Here is an 18,662-nt window from a genome sequence, read left to right on the forward strand (position 1 = left end):
TTAAAATGGTAGCTAGGTCTTAGTTAATTTAACTAAACCACTCCCGAATAAACTCATGTTAAACATTTGAAATCTTAGCTAGAATAACGCTTCAAAATCCATAATTAGCGGTCATCACATACAAATTTATTAAAAAAATAATACAAAGCATGAGTTAATACATCTAGGATGTCAAAAAAATCTGTACTCAAGAATATCCGTAGATAAAACTTGTAACGGGTAAAAAATAAATTTTGAAAATGGATACTTGCGAGTAACGAATACAAATATTTTTTATACCCACATATTAATGGGGCGGGTACAGGTATCATAGTATTTGTACCTGTGAATTTTTGTACCCACTATACTCTAATTTAAATTAAAAATATATATTATAACACTAACACATTTGATTTTGAATGAGTTATTATTTATCAATTGATTTTAAAAAATCTTCATATATTTGTAAAGAGTCATTCAACATTATTTAAATGAGTTATTTTTACTTTGTTTGAAATTTATAAAAGTTATACATTGTATTTTTATTTAGATTTATGGTTAAATTTTTATTAAATATAAAATTTTTTCTTTTATAAATATTCGTGGGTACCTGTGGAACTTTGTGTATATTAACAAAATATACAGGTACCTGTATAACAGATATCCGCATGTATATGAGTACGGGACGAATATTTATCCAACAGGTAGGGTACGATGAAACTACTACTCATACCATACTTGTTTCGATGACATCCCTAATTACACCAAACATATAATAAAAATTATACTTGACAAAATATAAATAAATTATTGTTATTATGAAAATAAATCTAAAAATATTAAACTAATTATATTATTATCTATGAATAAAAGATAAATTAGTCTACTTATGTATACAATAATTTATCTGATAAAACATGACAAACTTTGAACTACATATACATATAAAATTACAAGCATCGCATCATTTTTCTTTAAGATTCAAATGAATTACTCGTTAGTCAAAAAAATTCTGATTGTCGTTAGTTAAAAAATTATGATAAAGTAAAATAGAATATTTTTTACCAAAATCTCGGAAAATCATTCCTCCAAACATATTTCAAGACATAAATGACTGTAACAAACTCATATCTTTATAAAAGCTGAAAAGTTATCCATATTAATCTCACTTCTTCTAAAATTAGGAGCACTTGCATCAACTTATAAGAACAAATCGAAACACTTTAAACATGGTGCATAGACTATGTAATTCTGAATTTGTAAAATGTATGAGTGCAAAAATAGGTAAAAGTGAGGAGGCTGGAATTAAGTTAGCCATCATGGAATTGACTAGAAAAGGGTATACAAACAAAAGCTAAGATATATGGATCTTGCATGCTGAGCTTACTTCAAAATTCAAACACAATCATACCCTTCATTCCATCTAATCTAGAGGAACAACCATTCACTGCCACTTCAACTGCATAATGCTTTTAATTTTGGAGTCTTTCAAACATGACACAACACAATCTACTATGCCAGATTCTATCTTCTTCTCAATCAACCACTTTATTTTTTCCTATTTAATACGCTAGCTATAGTGTAGGGAGGAAAATATTAGTTATTATTTCAAGGAACAGATCCACCCAAAGTTTAAATGAAAACCCATAATTTCATCTGCATAATACTCTTGTTGTTATTCACTTTAAAAATATAAATGCTTTTTTACGTATAAACCATTTAAAAGAAATCACTAAAAAATGAAAAATTTGATATTATCACCACTAAAAAAATTTATATTACATGATACTTTTCTTTCAAATTTATTAAAAAAATGTACACAAGAAGACTTTTAAAAAAGTTATATTTTTTATAAAAATTTTAATTAGTAGGTAATTTCTTCGTAAATATTTAGTTTTTATAAAATTATAAAATTCGTAAAAGTGTTTTATACAAAATATTTTATAAAAAAATTTACAGCAATTTATTGTAAATTTTTTCTATAACAAATTTATAAATATTTCTTAAAAAAAAGTTTTAAAACAATAAAATTGACAAAAAATATAAATTTTTGTAGTAGTCTATTTATGGAAGCTTTTTAGAAATCTGGTTAATGAAAGGATTTGGATGTTGAAATACTGCTCATTTAACAAATTTTCAATAGTTTGATTAAACTTATATTTAAAATAATACGATTTTAAAACTAATAATGAAAATTTTGTGTATAAAGTAATTTTGTTATTTAAAAATGTTTTTTATCCACCCACAACAATAATACAGTTGTACTTGCACAAATAGTTAATGCATTTTATTAAATATTGTCCTTGAATCCTCCCCCAAGGTACCTACTGACCTAGGTACAACAGGCTATAAGGGAGACAGAAAGATATGTTTAGAAGGAACAATGTGATATCAATAATAAAAAAACAATTAAAAATATATACGAAAATGAGTTTGAAATATATATCGAAATAAATTTGATTGGGACCAATTCCATTATAATTTAACTATATTTATATATCGAAAGAAATTTGTTCGTGACCAATTCCATCAGAATTTAACTTATATATGTATTTCATTTTTCCTTTATAATTTTTGTATTTTTGGATGAACCATAATTTTCTTAAAAATAAAAATACTCTTGAAAGTACATTGTGTGTCTCATACATCATACTGTTACTTTTGCACAAAAATCTATTTTGATCTTTGATATTTTATCTTCTAAATTTCAGTATTTTCTTTCAATTTTGAAATACAATTTCGAATACTTTGAATTTATTTAAGACATGAAAAATAAAAAGTAGAGTATTTCGAATACTTATAAATATCATGAAACTCACATACATAGAGCATTATACAACCTAAGTAATGTTTGAAACTCACATACTTATGAAACCCACTTTCAAATCCGTTTTTGTCATATTTTCTTCTTCTTATTTTTTTTGTAAGTAGGCATACTCTCATAAACTTTAATATTGAAGAAAAAATAATTATAATTGAATATCTAAATTTGAAAAACATCTACCATTAGCTATGAAAGAACAAACTTAAGTAAAAAAGAAAAGTTAAAGTATAAAAATGAGTTATTAAACATAAAAGGTAGATTTTCAAAATCATTAAGAATACATTTTAGAATATTTTGAATAAATTAAAGATATGTTTTGAGAAACTTTTAAAAAACATCGTAAAGAATAAATGATATTCTCTATAAATTAAAATTAGTTACACACAAATTTGTTTATAAAAATATTACATATAATTCAACTGATTTCTCATTTCTTAATTTATATATTTATATATTTATATACCAAATAATTATAAGTTTGTATAAAATTGTATTTTTTTTATTTTTTTCTCTTTAAAAATACTTCTAAAAAGTTGTCTAAAGATATCATAGCATAAGTATGTGAAAAAAAAAAAACTATACTGTTATTTAATCCATAGAAACTCATTATATTTTATAGGCAGGTTATTGGGTGACATGCTAAATTAATTTAAAAGCAGAAAATGAAAAAACAAATGTGAAAAATTATCACATTTCGTTGCTTGACCTAAATATATAGTCCAATAGATCATATAACCCTTCTACTTATGTGTTGAATATTAACAACAATATCAATAATGATCTGAACATTTTTTTTTATCACATGTATCCATTTAATTACAAATGATTACCTTTAATAAAATTTAAAGTTTAATTAAACTCACGTAAATGGAATTTGACAAATATTAAGTATAAATAAATCATAATTTATCTGAATACTTTCATTAAAATGTTTGTGAATAAATTTCCTAACTTTCAAAACAAAAGTAACATACACAAAGTAACTAATCTCATTCTTTTCTTCAAACTATTAACCCCTCTCTCTATGGCCCAGACTTTTTGGGTCCAGATACAAAAGATTAAAACACTGTTAAAGACACCCCTATTTTGATAAGTCCACCATTCACCTTTAAGAAAATTTGGTGGAAATTATTTTTTGTGAGTGAACTTATAATGTAAAAAATAAAAATTCATATTTTATTTTAAATTGTAATGACATAAAACTAACTTTTCGTTAAACTTGCTTTTGAAAGAAATAATCTACAGCGGCCCGTCATTTAGAAATAATGAGGTTGTAGCTAGAAATTGTGGAGGTGCATGAAGAGAGCGCTCAAACTTTTAGAAGCTGAGGCCCATTTAATTTTCAAGATATGCAATTCGGCCTTTTAGATCCCAAGATTTATCGTCTCCCATTCTTTTTGGAGTAATGTGAAAGTGAATAAATGGAAAATGAAAACAAGAAATCCGAGGAATGCAAAAGTAATTTGCTCAAATCAATCTTTTAACGTGATTTCAGTTTCTTCTAAATTCATCTAATTTTAACTTTCAATTATTTTTTGATGACTTTTATTTTTTAATTCTTTACAATTTACTTCCTTTATTGTTTTAGATCTTTTCAAATTTTTGAAGGATTGTCCAACCGTAATACATTTTTTAGACTTACTTTTATAAATTTCAATTTTTTTTTTCTGTTAAGCATCGTTCTCTATTGATAAAACTTTTAGCTTTTATTTCAGTTTTGAATCTTATTTCTCTTCATTCTTTTGAAAATATTTAAACTTCTATCATTATCGATCAATTTAAATTTATACAGACATCGAAAATGGTTTTATTTATTTTTTCATTGTTTCGTAAATATATTGTATCATACAAAAAATTTACAAACTTTTTGTTCCTTTCAAATTACACGTGGGTTTTTAGAGATGTTTTAAAAATGTGTTTGTTTCATTACAAAAATCGCCTGTTAATTGTAATTTGAAATAAAGAATTATCTAGAAGTCTCTTAGTTTCCCTAAGTAAGGTCTAGAAATTCTAGAATGTCCTAATTAATGAAGGATGTAGAAAATTCCATAGTGGAGCATTAATTAGAGAAGTTCCTAGAAATGAGTCTAGATCTCTCCATTAGCTCCTATAAATACCTCATTGTACTTGGCATTTTCAATCAAGGAAATTTGAGTTCTCTCTTCTAAATATCACCTCTTCCTCTAACAAAGTGGTATCAAGAGCTAGGTTTGATCTAGAGAGTTGAGAGAGAGAAAAAAGGAGTATTGAGAGAAAAGAAAAAGAGAGAGAGAGTTGAGAGATGGCAAGCAATGGGTATACTACCTTCCAATTTCCTCGTCTTACAAATGAGAATTATGAAAAATGGTGTCTTCGCATGAAAGCGTTATTAGGCTTTCAAGGTGCGTGGGATATTGTACAAAAAGGCTATGAAGAGCCTCAAGATGAAGAAAGCTTATCTCAAGAAGAGATGGAGAATTTGTTGAAGACAAGGAAGAAGGATCAACAAGCCCTTACTCTCATCCATCAATGTTTGGATGACCACATGTTCGAGAAAATTGCCTATGCTACTACGTCGAAGGAAGCTTGGGAGATCTTGGAAAAATCCCTCCAAGGCGTCGACAAAGTGAAGAAGATAAGGCTTCAATCACTAAGGAGTGACTTTGAAGCTTTGAAGATGAAGGAATCCAAATCAATATCGGATTATTGCTCAAGAGTAAAGGCAATTGTCAATCAATTGAAGAGATATGGAGATAAAATAGAAGATGTTCGTGTGATGGAAAAGATCCTTCGTTCCTTGACTCCAAAGTTCGACTATGTGGTATGTGTGATTGAGGAATCTAAAGATCTTGACTCCATGAGTCTTGAAGAGTTGGAAGGTTCTCTACAAGCCCATGAAGAAAGAATGAAGAGGAGACAAGAAGAGCCATTGGAGCAAGCCCTTAAAGCTCAAGCTTCTTTGAAGAATAATGGAGGATTTAGGAGTCAACGAGGACGTGAACGAGGAAGAGGTCATGGTCGTGGAGAAAGAGAACATGTTCATGCATATGGAGGAAGAGGAAATGGTAACAATGCTTCAAACAATGAAGAAAGGAGTTTCTCATCATCAAGAGCCCGTGGAAGAGCAAGAGGAAGAGGCCGTGGCTATTCTCAAAACGAAAGAAGGTATGACAAATCTAAAGTTGAATGTTACAATTGTCATAAGCTTGGTCATTTCTCTTGGGAATGTCGTCTTAATGAAATGGAGGAAAAAGCTAATCTTATTAATGAAGAAGAAGAGTCAACCTTGTTGCTAACCCTAAAAGGTGAAGATAAAGATGTCAATTGTTCGTGGTACTTGGACAATGGTGCCAGCAACCACATGTGTGGGTACAAGGAGAAGTTTGTGGAGCTTAATGAGAATGTGAGTGGAAATGTGTCCTTTGGAGACTCGTCCAAAGTTAGAATTGAAGAAAAAGGTACAATCCTAATCTCTTCCAAAGATGGCAGTCATAAGATGATCAATGATGTTTATTATGTGCCTAAATTAAAAAGCAATATTTTGAGTTTAGGCCAACTTCTTGAAAAAGGATATGAGATCCTTATGAAAGATAAATGTTTGTGGCTTAAAGATCAAAATGAAAATTTGATTGCTAAGGTGCTCATGTCAAGAAATAGAATGTTTATCTTGAATCTAAAAACCATTGAAGCAAAGTGTTTGAAGGTAAGCGTGCAAGATAAAGCATGGTGTTGGCACATGAGGTTTGGACACCTAAACTTTGCAGCTCTTAAAAGTTTGGGAGAAAAGGAGATGGTGAAAGGGATGCCTGCAATCAACAGTCCTAACCAATTGTGTGAAGCGTGTCTTCTTGGAAAGCATGCGAGGAAAAGCTTTCCAAAAGTAGCTGCTTCAAGAGCAACCAAGCCTCTTCAACTTGTACATGCTGATGTGTGTGGTCCAATCGATCCACCATCATTCAGTAAGAATAAATATTTCTTACTCTTCATTGATGATTTCAGTAGAAAAACGTGGGTGTATTTTCTCAGACAAAAGTCAGAAGTATTTTCTTCTTTCAAGAATTTCAAAGCTCTTGTTGAAAAAGAAAGTGGCTTTGAAATCAAAGCTTTGAGATCTGATCGTGGAGGAGAATTCACTTCAAGGGAGTTCAATGAATTTTGTGCAACTCATGGAATTCGTCGTCCATTGACTGTTCCTAGATTGCCACAGCAAAATGGAGTAGTCGAGAGGAAGAACAGAACCATTCTCAACATGGCTAGAAGCATGCTGAAAGCTAGAAATATGCCCAAGGAGTTTTGGGCTGAAGCTGTTTCTTGTGCGGTCTATTTATCTAACCGCTCCCCAACGTCCAATCTAAAAGATCAAACACCTCAAGAAGCGTGGAGTGGAAGGAAGCCTAGTGTTAATCATTTGCGTGTCTTTGGGAGTATAGCTTACACCCATGTACCGAAACAAGAAAGATCGAAGCTCGATGATCGAAGTGCCAAATATGTCTTTGTTGGCTATGATGCTCAATCTAAAGGCTACAAATTATACAATCCAAGCAATGGCAAAGTGGTAGTAAGTCGTGATGTTGAATTTGATGAAGAAGCTGTGTGGAATTGGGAGGCTCAAGAAGAGAAGACGTACGATTTTCTTCCATATCTTGAAGAAGAGGAAGAAGATCAAGAAACTGCAATTCAAGATGTCATTCCTCCTCATTCGCCCCATCCATCTGTTACATCTCATGTAGAAGAAGAAAGTACAAGCGAAAGGCCAAGGAAGACAAGAGACATACGTGACATCTATGAGAGGTCTGATGAAGTCACGTGTAATCTTGAAGAATTATATTGCCTTCAAATAGATTGTGAGCCATTGAATTTTGAGGAAGCTGTGAAAGATAAAAGGTGGAGACATGCCATGGAAGAGGAGATCAAGTCAATCGAGAAAAATGACACTTGGGAATTAACAACTATTCCCAAAGGTCATGAAGCAATTGGAGTGAAATGGGTGTACAAGACTAAGAAGAATGCTAGTGGAGAGGTGGAAAGATACAAAGCACGACTAGTTGTAAAAGGCTACAAGCAAAAGCATGGAGTAGACTATGATGAAGTTTATGCACCCGTCGCTCGCATGGATACGATCCGTTTGTTGATTTCTTTGGCGGCCCAAATGAAGTGGAAGATTTATCAACTTGATGTGAAGTCTGCGTTCCTGAATGGTTATCTAGAAGAAGAAGTCTATATTGAGCAACCTTCAGGCTTTGTGGTTGAAGGACATGAAGATAAGGTTCTAAAATTGAAGAGATCTTTGTATGGATTAAAGCAAGCACCAAGGGCATGGAACAGTCGCATTGACAAGTACTTCCAAGATAATGGCTTTGTTCGATGTCTTAACGAGTATGCTCTCTATATCAAAACTTTTGATAATGAAGATATTTTGATTGTTTGTCTCTATGTGGATGATCTCATATTCACTGGTAGCAATCCAAGCTTGTTTGAAGAATTCAAGAAGGTGATGTCATATGAGTTTGAGATGACAGACCTAGGGCTCATGTCATACTATTTGGGCCTAGAGGTTAAGCAATTGGAGGAAGGTATCTTCATTTCTCAAGAATGCTATGCAAAGGAGGTCTTGAAGAAATTTAAAATGTTTGATTGCAATCCAGTGAATACACCCATGGAAAGTGGGATGAAGCTATCCAAGTTTGAAGATGGAGAAAAGGAGAATCCCACTCTATTCAAAAGCCTCGTGGGAAGTTTGAGATACTTAACATGTACAAGGCCCGATATTTTGTATGCGGTTGGAGTAGTGAGTCGATTCATGGAGACTCCCACTTCTACTCATATGAAAGTTGCTAAGAGGATACTCCGTTATCTAAAAGGTACTCTTGACTATGGGTTATTTTATTCATTTTCTAATGATTTCAAACTCCATGGATTTTGTGATAGTGATTATGCCGGAGATATTGATGATAGAAAGAGCACTAGTGGCTTTATATTCTTCATGGGAGGATGTGCTTTCTCATGGAGTTCAAAGAAACAACCCATTGTCACACTTTCAACATGTGAGTCAGAATATGTGGCAGCAACTTCATGCACTTGTCATGCGATTTGGCTAAGGAGATTATTGAAAGAACTTCATTTATCTCAAGTGGAAGCTACGGAGATATGCGTAGATAACAAGTCTGCACAAGCACTAGCAAAGAATCCGGTGTTTCATGATCGAAGCAAGCATATAGACACAAGGTATCATTTCATAAGAGAATGTATTTCTAGAAAAGAGGTGGAGCTCAAGTATGTCAAGACTCAAGATCAAGTTGCAGATATCTTTACGAAGCCATTAAAGTTTGAAGATTTTCAAAGGCTAAGAGCAAATATTGGTGTGCAAAAGAAGATTTCAAATTAAGGGGGAGAAATGTTAATTGTAATTTGAAATAAAGAATTATCTAGAAGTCTCTTAGTTTCCCTAAGTAAGGTCTAGAAATTCTAGAATGTCCTAATTAATGAAGGATGTAGAAAATTCCATAGTGGAGCATTAATTAGAGAAGCTCCTAGAAATGAGTCTAGATCTCTCCATTAGCTCCTATAAATACCTCATTGTACTTGGCATTTTCAATCAAGGAAATTTGAGTTCTCTCTTCTAAATATCACCTCTTCCTCTAACATCGCCGTCTTTCCTTGTTTGTTTCCCTTTAAAAATCGCAGTCTTTCCTTCTTTACGACTTTCGAAGTTTTCTTGTTCGCATATTTGTCCTGTTTTTCTTGAATATACTTTTTTTTTTTGTATTTTTTTAACCGTTCTTTATGTTTACAAGCCTCCATTTTTGTACTTTTTTTAAACATCATATTTTTTTACCTTTTTTTCTAATTTAATTTTGGTAAAAATCATCACGGTCTTGGAAGAAAAATTAATTTTCTATCACTGAGAAGTATTCTTCAAAATGAAAAAAAAAAAAAATTGCTCCAAATACTTTTCGTTAAACTTAATTTTCGTCCATGTATTTTAAAAATTATAAACTACTCGTTAAAATACAAAAGGATTACGTGAATTCAATATTTTCTTAACTTTTTGACGATAAAAAAAGTCGCTACATATTTAATTTATATATGAAAAAGGAAAAAATTGAATGAAAAAGTCATGAATATGAAATTAAATATGCAATTAAATTTTAGAAACACGATGTTCCTTTCACATTTATTTCTTTTTTCTTTTTCTTTTTATACATCTTAGCACTCCTTTACTTTGTTGTTATGTTTTTTCTTCTACTTCATAATCATAAAAAGTTTCTGTTTGCAATGTTTTGATTATTTTAAACATGTTCTTGTTGGACCTGTAGTTTTTGGTTGTGAAAAATGGCCCGATTGAGAAGGCCCAATAGACCTAGTATATTTAGTTTAGTGGGTTATGAAAAGAGACAAAAAAAAAAAAGGTATCACAATGTAGTACAACGTTAGTTCATGGTTTAAGAGGGTAACGAACTAGAAAAATCTGTACTACATGTACTACAATCACTAAACTGCATAAATCCAATGGAGTACTACTATCACTACACGCAATTATCATAAGATATTTTCCAAGTTTTCATTGAAATAAGATAAAAACGTGCACATGAATATGATTAGGAAATTAATCCGTGTAAAACGGGAATCAATTATTAATAACAAACATTAATTATGTACAACTAAATGATGGTTGCGTTTGCATGTTGAATTTCACATGGAGAAGCAACTGCCGTGGTTGCTTGGAATAAGTCGAGTTGGGGCGGAGAGCGGTGGCGCAGTCTGGGAGGAGGAACGGACGGCCTCGTATCGGCGGCGAGCGGAGGGCCGTGGGAGATTCTCCGGCACGATGGTTTCCAGTGAATTGCCTTGCCACGGAGGGCACGTTCTTTTCTGGCTCCATTTGGCGGCGGCGCCGCCAGAAACATTGGATACTTGGTGAGCAATTGGGAAGGTGGTGATTTGAAGCGTTTCATGAGGCAGTGTCATTGAATTGCACATTTCTACTCCAATCACGTACGATGCCACTCCCATCACAACGCATTGTCTCTTCCAACAACATGATTCGTTTTTCAGCCTACAACAAATGTATAAACGTTAAATTGTAAGACATGTAAAAAAAACAACAAATGTATATAAACGTTAAAACTTACGATGAAAGTGGCTTTGCGGGGATTGGAGAAGCTTTGGAAGATTGGTTTGACGTGAGAGGAGGAAGGTTTAGGAAGCAAGTGGTTGTCATGGTGAGAGTTGAGAGAATAATGAATTGGTTTTTTTCCACGATCACCCTCTTCAAGGTTTTTGTTATGTACACTAATGTTATAAAGTTTGAAGTTATAAGTGAATAGGAGGTGGTGGAGGCATTGGAAAAGGTTGAATATGTATGCGTGTGTAAAGTGAATAGGAGAAAACGGTGGAAGAGGTGTTTGAAATGGAAAAGGCAACCTTGTTCGGTTTGATTTGGTTGTGTTTAGCGTTTTGTGGGTTGGTATTGCGTGCGGTCTATGCACCAATCTCGCCTTCGACGGTAGAAGACACACTTGTCGCACTCTTCCAACTTTTCTCTTCACACACTTCAACCTTCAAAATCACTTCTTAAACAACTAATAATAATACGCAATTAGATACATGTACATATATATTTCCTCCGTCAGGAAAATGGAGAGTCACGAGTTCAATTTCGTTTTTTGATTTTCCTCTTTTTATCGTTCTTTCCTGGCTGTTTCGACGTCACCAGGTTCATAACCACCCCGCTTTACCAAAGAACTCACGCGGGACAATTTTGTTACCTAGGTTTTCTCTTAAAGGTGTGCCAAAATTTCAAATCTTTAATAACTTTACACTATAATCATTCAAATTTATATTTTTGAATTTTAAACTTAATTTATCAGGTTGAAAATTCTAAATTGAATAAGTAAAAATAAGAAAATCATGTATACCTACTTACAAATCATGTTGGACAAGACCGAGTTCAAGTCAAACTAAATCATATTGGGTTGGGCCTGCGTTAAATTGGGCTACAGGATACATATACCAATATGGACTTGTTTAGTCCAAGACCATGTCACACAACACTTTGATCATTTTAACTACTTTAAGTTGTAATATAACACATTAAATAATATTTTAATTATTTAAAATACTTGTAGTAAGTTAAAAAATACTACATGTTTCAATGAACCTTTGGAATACCTCTACAAGTCATTTTTGTTAAAACTAACCTACATATCAGGTTTCTCTATTAAAATAGACAAACAAGATTCATTACTTTTAAAATATGAGTTATTCATATAAGATAATATAACATACTCTAAATCCAAAATATTATAATTTAATATTTTTGAGTGTATTTTTCTTGTATATGTCACACAATTTTTTCATTCTTAGTCGATGTAAAAGTTTTAAGCTCATACTTAAATGCTAGCAAAATAAATGTAAGATTTAAAACATAAAATGACAATTCAAATACATAGTTAATTGTAAAATCAACTATCTATAACATCCATCATTATATCTAAATAGGTTAAAAAAAAGTAATATAATCAGGTCAAACTTATTTAAAGCTTTAATCTCAACAACTTATTCAAAATTCTAGACATAAACTTTTATTATTATTACATAGGTATTTTTTTTATTCCAATAAATATATATTACGGAATAATAGTCATCTCCAATATGTTGAGTTCAAGTTAAATTTCAATCCGTGAATGTAAATTAGAGAAGATACAGACATCCTTATTATACACTCAATATACATATCAACACCAAAATCTACCTTCATACATGATATTAAACTTATATGAAGGCATATTTAATATTTAAAAAACATTTGTTTTCAAAGGGGAGCACTTTAATGTTTGATAAATGACTTTTTTTTAGGTTTAATTAGTTGGATGATACCCATTTTTATTTAGATGTATCAGTTTGTAACCCCTTTTAAAAAGGTGTCAATTGAGTCTCAACTTTTGAAAAGATACCTTAATTAGGTTATTTTCAGCAAAAAATTATTAACACCGTTAACGGTATTGATATTTAAAATGACTTACGAAAAATTAAGTATTGATATTTATATTAAAATTTAGTGATAAAAGTCATGAATTAAGTTAACGGCTTTAGTAATTTTTGTTTGAGATGAACTTGATTAAGATATTTTTTTTAAAGTTGAGACTAGATTGACACATTTTAAAAAATGGGTGCCAAATTGACATATCTGAACGAAAGTGGGTATCATCCGACTAATTAAACTTTTTTTTTTATCATAAAAGAAGCTAAACGTGGATTGCAAGACAAAAAAGCTAATTCACATCAAAATCAATACAAATACAAATACTTTTGAAAACTAATACGGCTACATCCATTCATGAAAGTATGTGTACTTGCTTACAAAACAAGCCAAAATTTTAGGTTAACATACGAACAAGGTGATCTACTTTTATAAGCAACCTAACAAATTTGCAGGAAAAAGAAAAAAAAGGAATTTCGTCAGCATTAAGAATGCTTCAATCGCACTTCTATCCAACAACAGAGCTAATTAATGGCTTTGTCGGCATAAACAACGGATTATTTCACTAATTTATCCTTCATAATTACCTACTCATGTATGAATTAACTCTATAATTACAGTTTTATTAAGGTTGTCCTGAAAATAATCATCATTAGATAATGAAAAAAAGTTTAAAAACAAGAAAGAAAAACGTAAACATTTAATATGATATCTCTACCGTGCTTTTTGAAAAAGTTGAGAACCTCCTTAGAATAATAGCATTTGAAGAAGCCACGATGACAGTGCTTTTTAAGAAGTGAATGAGTGTTTCTGAAGCAAAGCTCAAAAAAGAGATGCGAAATTGGAGTCTCAGTGTTTCATTTACGTTCGTTATCAAAATAATATTCCATGAAAAAAAAAAACTTATCATTGCATGTCATAAATCTTCTCAAGTAATTTAAAATACTCACAAAATGTTCGTAACTAGATAAGATAGAAGCACTTTTTATATATAATATATTATTTATGCACTTTTGATTTTCAGTTTTAAACGTAAGTGAATTTATGTATAGCCATAAATAATTCATCTTCTGCATACATTTTATTGCCATTTCATTAGTTTTAGTATATAGTTTGCCCTTATTATAAGAGTAAATCCACAATTAGTATCACGTTGATATGATCAAAGACGTGACGTAGTCACAGGATACTTATAAACTTCACTCGGTTCAGAGAAATATACGTATATAATAGTTTTATATGATTTAGTGAAACCAAAACTATTTACAAACTAGTATATCTTTTTCTGTGTTCACTAATTTAATCGTTTCTATTAAAAAGAAAAAGTGTATAATAAAAATTATTAATTTTAGATGGAAAATATATTGTTATAAAATTAATATATCTTATTAATCATTGTTAAATTTGAAATGTAACACAATCGTTACGAAATAAAGTGAATAACAAAGAATAATAGATATTAAAGTAATAGAGAATAGAATAAACAATAAAAAATGAGATAATATGGAATAACTTTTATGTATATTATTATTAATATATCGATAAAAAGAGTTATATATATTTATATATACAAGTCAATAAAAAAACAAATTAACTAATTAATATAAATATTTACATACAAAAATAATAAAAAATAATAAATTATATGAATATCCATCATATAACATAGGACTGATTTATCAAATTAATGAACATAGACTGATTTATCAAATTAATGAAAATCATTGATTCATATCAACATGTTTTTATCTATTTTAAAACATGAAAGTAAAAGGTAATTACTGTCAATAGTTAATAGTTGTACCTTATTTAAAAATTGAGATTTGATTAGAAATTAAGATTTAAAATGGTTTAAATAATATTTTCTCATTTCATTTATTAAAACGTTTTGTAAAAAGATTCATGACATAACTCATATTTTAAAATGAAAAATATCTTTTATATATATATTGACAGTAATTCTATAATCGCTGAGAACGGAATAATATTTAAATTATTTATCTATTTATTTGTCTAACATGATATTTCATCGATAGATATATAAATAAAAGTTAACTTTTATTTTTATATCATTAATAATATGTAACCGACACCAAACGAACCTGAAAATAAGTTAATTTTTAAAAATAAAGTGTTGTCATTTTTTGTGATAAGACATAACATGGGACAAGTGGTGTGTGTTGATTGCCCTCTCCAATTCTGCATTTGCGTCACCGCTCTACATTTTTTTCCCATTTTTTAACTAAAAAAATTACGTATGAGAGTCTAATATATAACATGAAAGGAATTAGGAGGTGGCAATTTTTTATATAATATAATTATGCATTCTAAGAAAATATATCCCAAATTACACTTGGAGTGGGAGAGGAAGATTTAATGCATGTTTAGCTGTTAAAAGTACTCAAATGAGAAAAATGATAAAATTAGTGATACCAGGAGAATGGAGAATAGCCAACTTATAAATAGAAAAAAATTGTGAGACAAAACAATTTGAACAAAGTCATTATTATTATTATTAGGAAAATAATATTTTTGACAAAGTTTTGTTTCACAAATAATATTTTTTATAAAAGAAATCTTAAAATTTTATTATTTTATTTTTGTAATTTTCATAAAAAAATATTTTATTTAATAATTTTTTCTACTTTTTAAAAAAAATATTTTTCAAAAAAAATCATTTTCGTTATTATCACAACTAAAAATTCATGAGAATTTTCTTATTAATTTGTTAAAAAATTTGCAAAAAAAATTAATTCATGTTATTTTCTTCGAAGAATTTTAATTGTTAGGTAATTACTTTTGGATAATTATATTTTACAAAATTATAAAATTTACAAGTATTTCCTACAAATTTTGTTGCAAAAAATATTTTATACAAAATATTTTGCTAAAAAAATACCAGCTTTTTTTGTAAATTTTGTTTATAACAAAATTATAAGTATTTCGTGAAAAAAAATTAAGAGAAAATATGAACTTTTTTAATAATGTATTATGAATATTTGCATAAAATTTTTTAAAAATAACGTGATATTGAAATAGATTTTACCTGGTCTAAGAGTATTTGATTTTTATTTTTGTTGTTGAGAATACATCATTTAACATGACGCATTTTATTGCATATTTTAAGAGCGATTTTGGAGTTTGTAATATTTATTTGTCTTAAAAAATAGTGTCAGCGGAAGTTGTAAGAAATAGTAGTAAGCGAGATATAGTAGCGTATTATAATAAATAATTTTAGTGTCAAATTACTTTTAACTGATTACAAGATAATGAGATAGTTTTTTTTTTTTCGGTGTATCACTTTTACATTACATGTGAATTAATGATATAGAATAACTATCTACCTTTTTTTTATTTACTGACAACATAATTTTAGACTGTTTTTGTAGAAAAAAACTTCAGAAATAATAATGATAAAATTGAACCGATGTTAAATCTTAACAACAGTTTGCCCGCTAATAATGATATATTCTTTTTAATAATCTTGTGAAATAAGTTTGTAGTTTGACTCTTGTTGATTATATAGGAATTGATAATTTTATATTGTAAATAGAGGATTGTCTATAATTTATCAAAACAATTGATAAAATTATACTGTAAATAGAATATTGTATATAATTTTAACGTAAGTTTACATCGGTTTCTTAGGAGGATTAACGTAAAAAATTTTGCATTCAATAAAAAGTTCTACAATAAAATGAGATTTTTTGAACTTTATAATTTTGTGTGTTCTTATGAGATTAATGATTTTTATCAAGTTGAAGGAGAGTTAGTGAATAGGAAAATTAAACTTAGGACAAAAATTGGACTAATTTGAAAGAAGATTTAGTTGTACATTATTTAAGGGTACAAAAGTAAAAGTTCATTTTTCACTTAAACATTTTTTAATTTGTACAACTCAATCTTCTCTAAAGTTGTCCAACTTTTATTCTAAATTTGACTTCATTAATCACTAACTACTTTTTAACTTTATAACAAAAAAATTCACATGTTAGGCAACACAAAAAAGTGAAACATATTAAAAAAATAATTTCATTATAGTTTTTTTTATTGGTAAAAAGATGAGTCAATATGAGAATTAATGTTGGATTTTGATAAACATGAAATAAAAAAGAAAGAAAGATATTCATGCAAAGTCATTATTTTGTTTATCAATAAATTGTCACCTCCTAATTCAAGATAACGTGTTTTAGTATGGTTGTTAACAGTAATAATGAGGAGAGAACTTGTAATGTAAATAGAAGAAGAAATTTACGTTAGACCCCTTATGAGTCGACATAAATTTAGGATGGTTACACTCTAAATCAACATAAATTTTGAAATTAATATCTGTTGAAACTATGTTTGACATTAAATTCTTCAAACGTGAAAATAGTGACATAGATAAATTTGTGTGTTAGTGTTATTGTTGTCGACATATCCCCTCTAACTTAAAATGTTCATAGTATTTTTAAATAACCTACAATTTTTATTTGTTTGAAAAATTAAAAGAGTTAAATATACTAATAAATCAAAATTAAATATATAATTTTAAAGTTTAAATATTATTAAATTTATATTAAAACTTTAGCTTAATGATTTAATGTATAATTAAATATAAATGATGATAAAATATATGTTTTAAAAATAACATAATTTAAATTTTAAAAAATATATAATTATTATTTTATGGGATGGACAATGGACGTGGTAGGTGTAACGAAGCATGAGATGGGGTTGTTGTGAAAAGCAAAAACTCCTGATTGTTTAATCCGTCACTCATTCACCTGTCAAGCCATTAGCTATGTATTCTTTTTTTAACAAACTAAAAAATGAGATGAAAAAAAGTATGTTTACATTTTAAAGGGATTATATTAATATGATTTTTTAAAGATGTTATTATCAGTTTTTCCATTTTAAAAAAAGTATAATTTATTTTTTATATAATTTTTAAAACAGTATATATTCTACTATAATCATAATATTTTAAAAATTATAATTATTATTTCAAAATTGGTTCTTGTATAAATTTATCAATTAGTTTAATCCAAGCTTATTTGGTCCTATATTAAATGTATATAATAAAAACAGGTTCATTTTAGTTCAGATGGGTGTTTGCTTGTTTAACTTTGTCTAATCTATTTTACAGATTAAATCAAATATATTTTATCAGCTTTGCTTTTACGAAATAAGATGAAATGCAGTAACGTTTTTATTGAATAAAACTCTTACACTTTGTAAGTATTCTGAATATTCTTCTTCTAACTCATCAGATCTAGATGCCTTCTTAAGATTTTGGTTATGTAAAAATTTGTTTTCACTCACTATTTACATAATAAAATTCATTTCAACTAATTTTTAAAACGATATCAGCTTATTATACACAACAATTTGTAACTAGAGTACTTTTTTCAGTATTGGTTGCAACTAAAAAGATACATTAATGATATAATAAATTTCATATCACTATTTTTGATCATAAAATTATAACATGCAATAAGTTTGTCGATAACATATATAGTAATTATGTTTACAAATACTGAAAAATTCATTAGTTATAATTTGGACCATTATTTGAAATTGATGCAAGTGAATGAAGTAATAATGGTAAATTGAAAAGAATCTACAGCTGTATATAGCTGCCACTCCATAAATTGTATTGTAAGTTGATGCTCATACGATGTTGACTGAAGAAGGGTGTGATGATTGGAGAACAAATCTAATCATCATTTTTTGTTTTTTTGAGATACTTTCATTTAGTTTATACAGTTATATTAATATTAATAATATTATTGAAATTTAAAAAATGTAAATCAGGGTTAATCCCTGCATTCAGGTCCCTGAATTAGATATATAGGGAAAAGAAAGATATTTATTAATATTATTACTATTTTTCTATTAATATGTTATGAAAGAGAC

General features: G+C 28.8%; 1 protein-coding gene across 1 annotated transcript; it reads right to left on the reverse strand.

Annotated features, from left to right (window-relative positions):
- Positions 1 to 10,318: 10,318 nt before the first annotated feature.
- LOC114162557 lies at positions 10,319 to 11,346 on the reverse strand. Its single transcript, XM_028046483.1, has 2 exons — positions 10,915 to 11,346; positions 10,319 to 10,838 (listed from the first exon to the last, which is right to left on the reverse strand). Exons 1-2 carry the CDS (start codon positions 11,001 to 11,003, stop codon positions 10,475 to 10,477), a joined length of 453 nt encoding a protein of 150 aa, XP_027902284.1. The 5' UTR covers positions 11,004 to 11,346; the 3' UTR covers positions 10,319 to 10,474.
- Between the last annotated feature and the right edge of the window lie 7,316 nt (positions 11,347 to 18,662).

Source organism: Vigna unguiculata, chromosome 9, assembly GCF_004118075.2.
Source record: "Vigna unguiculata cultivar IT97K-499-35 chromosome 9, ASM411807v1, whole genome shotgun sequence".
Classification (NCBI taxonomy): domain Eukaryota; kingdom Viridiplantae; phylum Streptophyta; class Magnoliopsida; order Fabales; family Fabaceae; genus Vigna; species Vigna unguiculata.

Excerpts from the sequence above, each read along its gene's own strand:
- LOC114162557 (XM_028046483.1), bottom strand. The coding sequence starts at position 11,003 with ATGACAACCACTTGCTTCCTAAACCTTCCTCCTCTCACGTCAAACCAA. Across the intron at positions 10,839-10,914 it reads CCCGCAAAGCCACTTTCATC|GCTGAAAAACGAATCATGTT; the intron begins GTAAGTTTTAAC and ends CATTTGTTGTAG.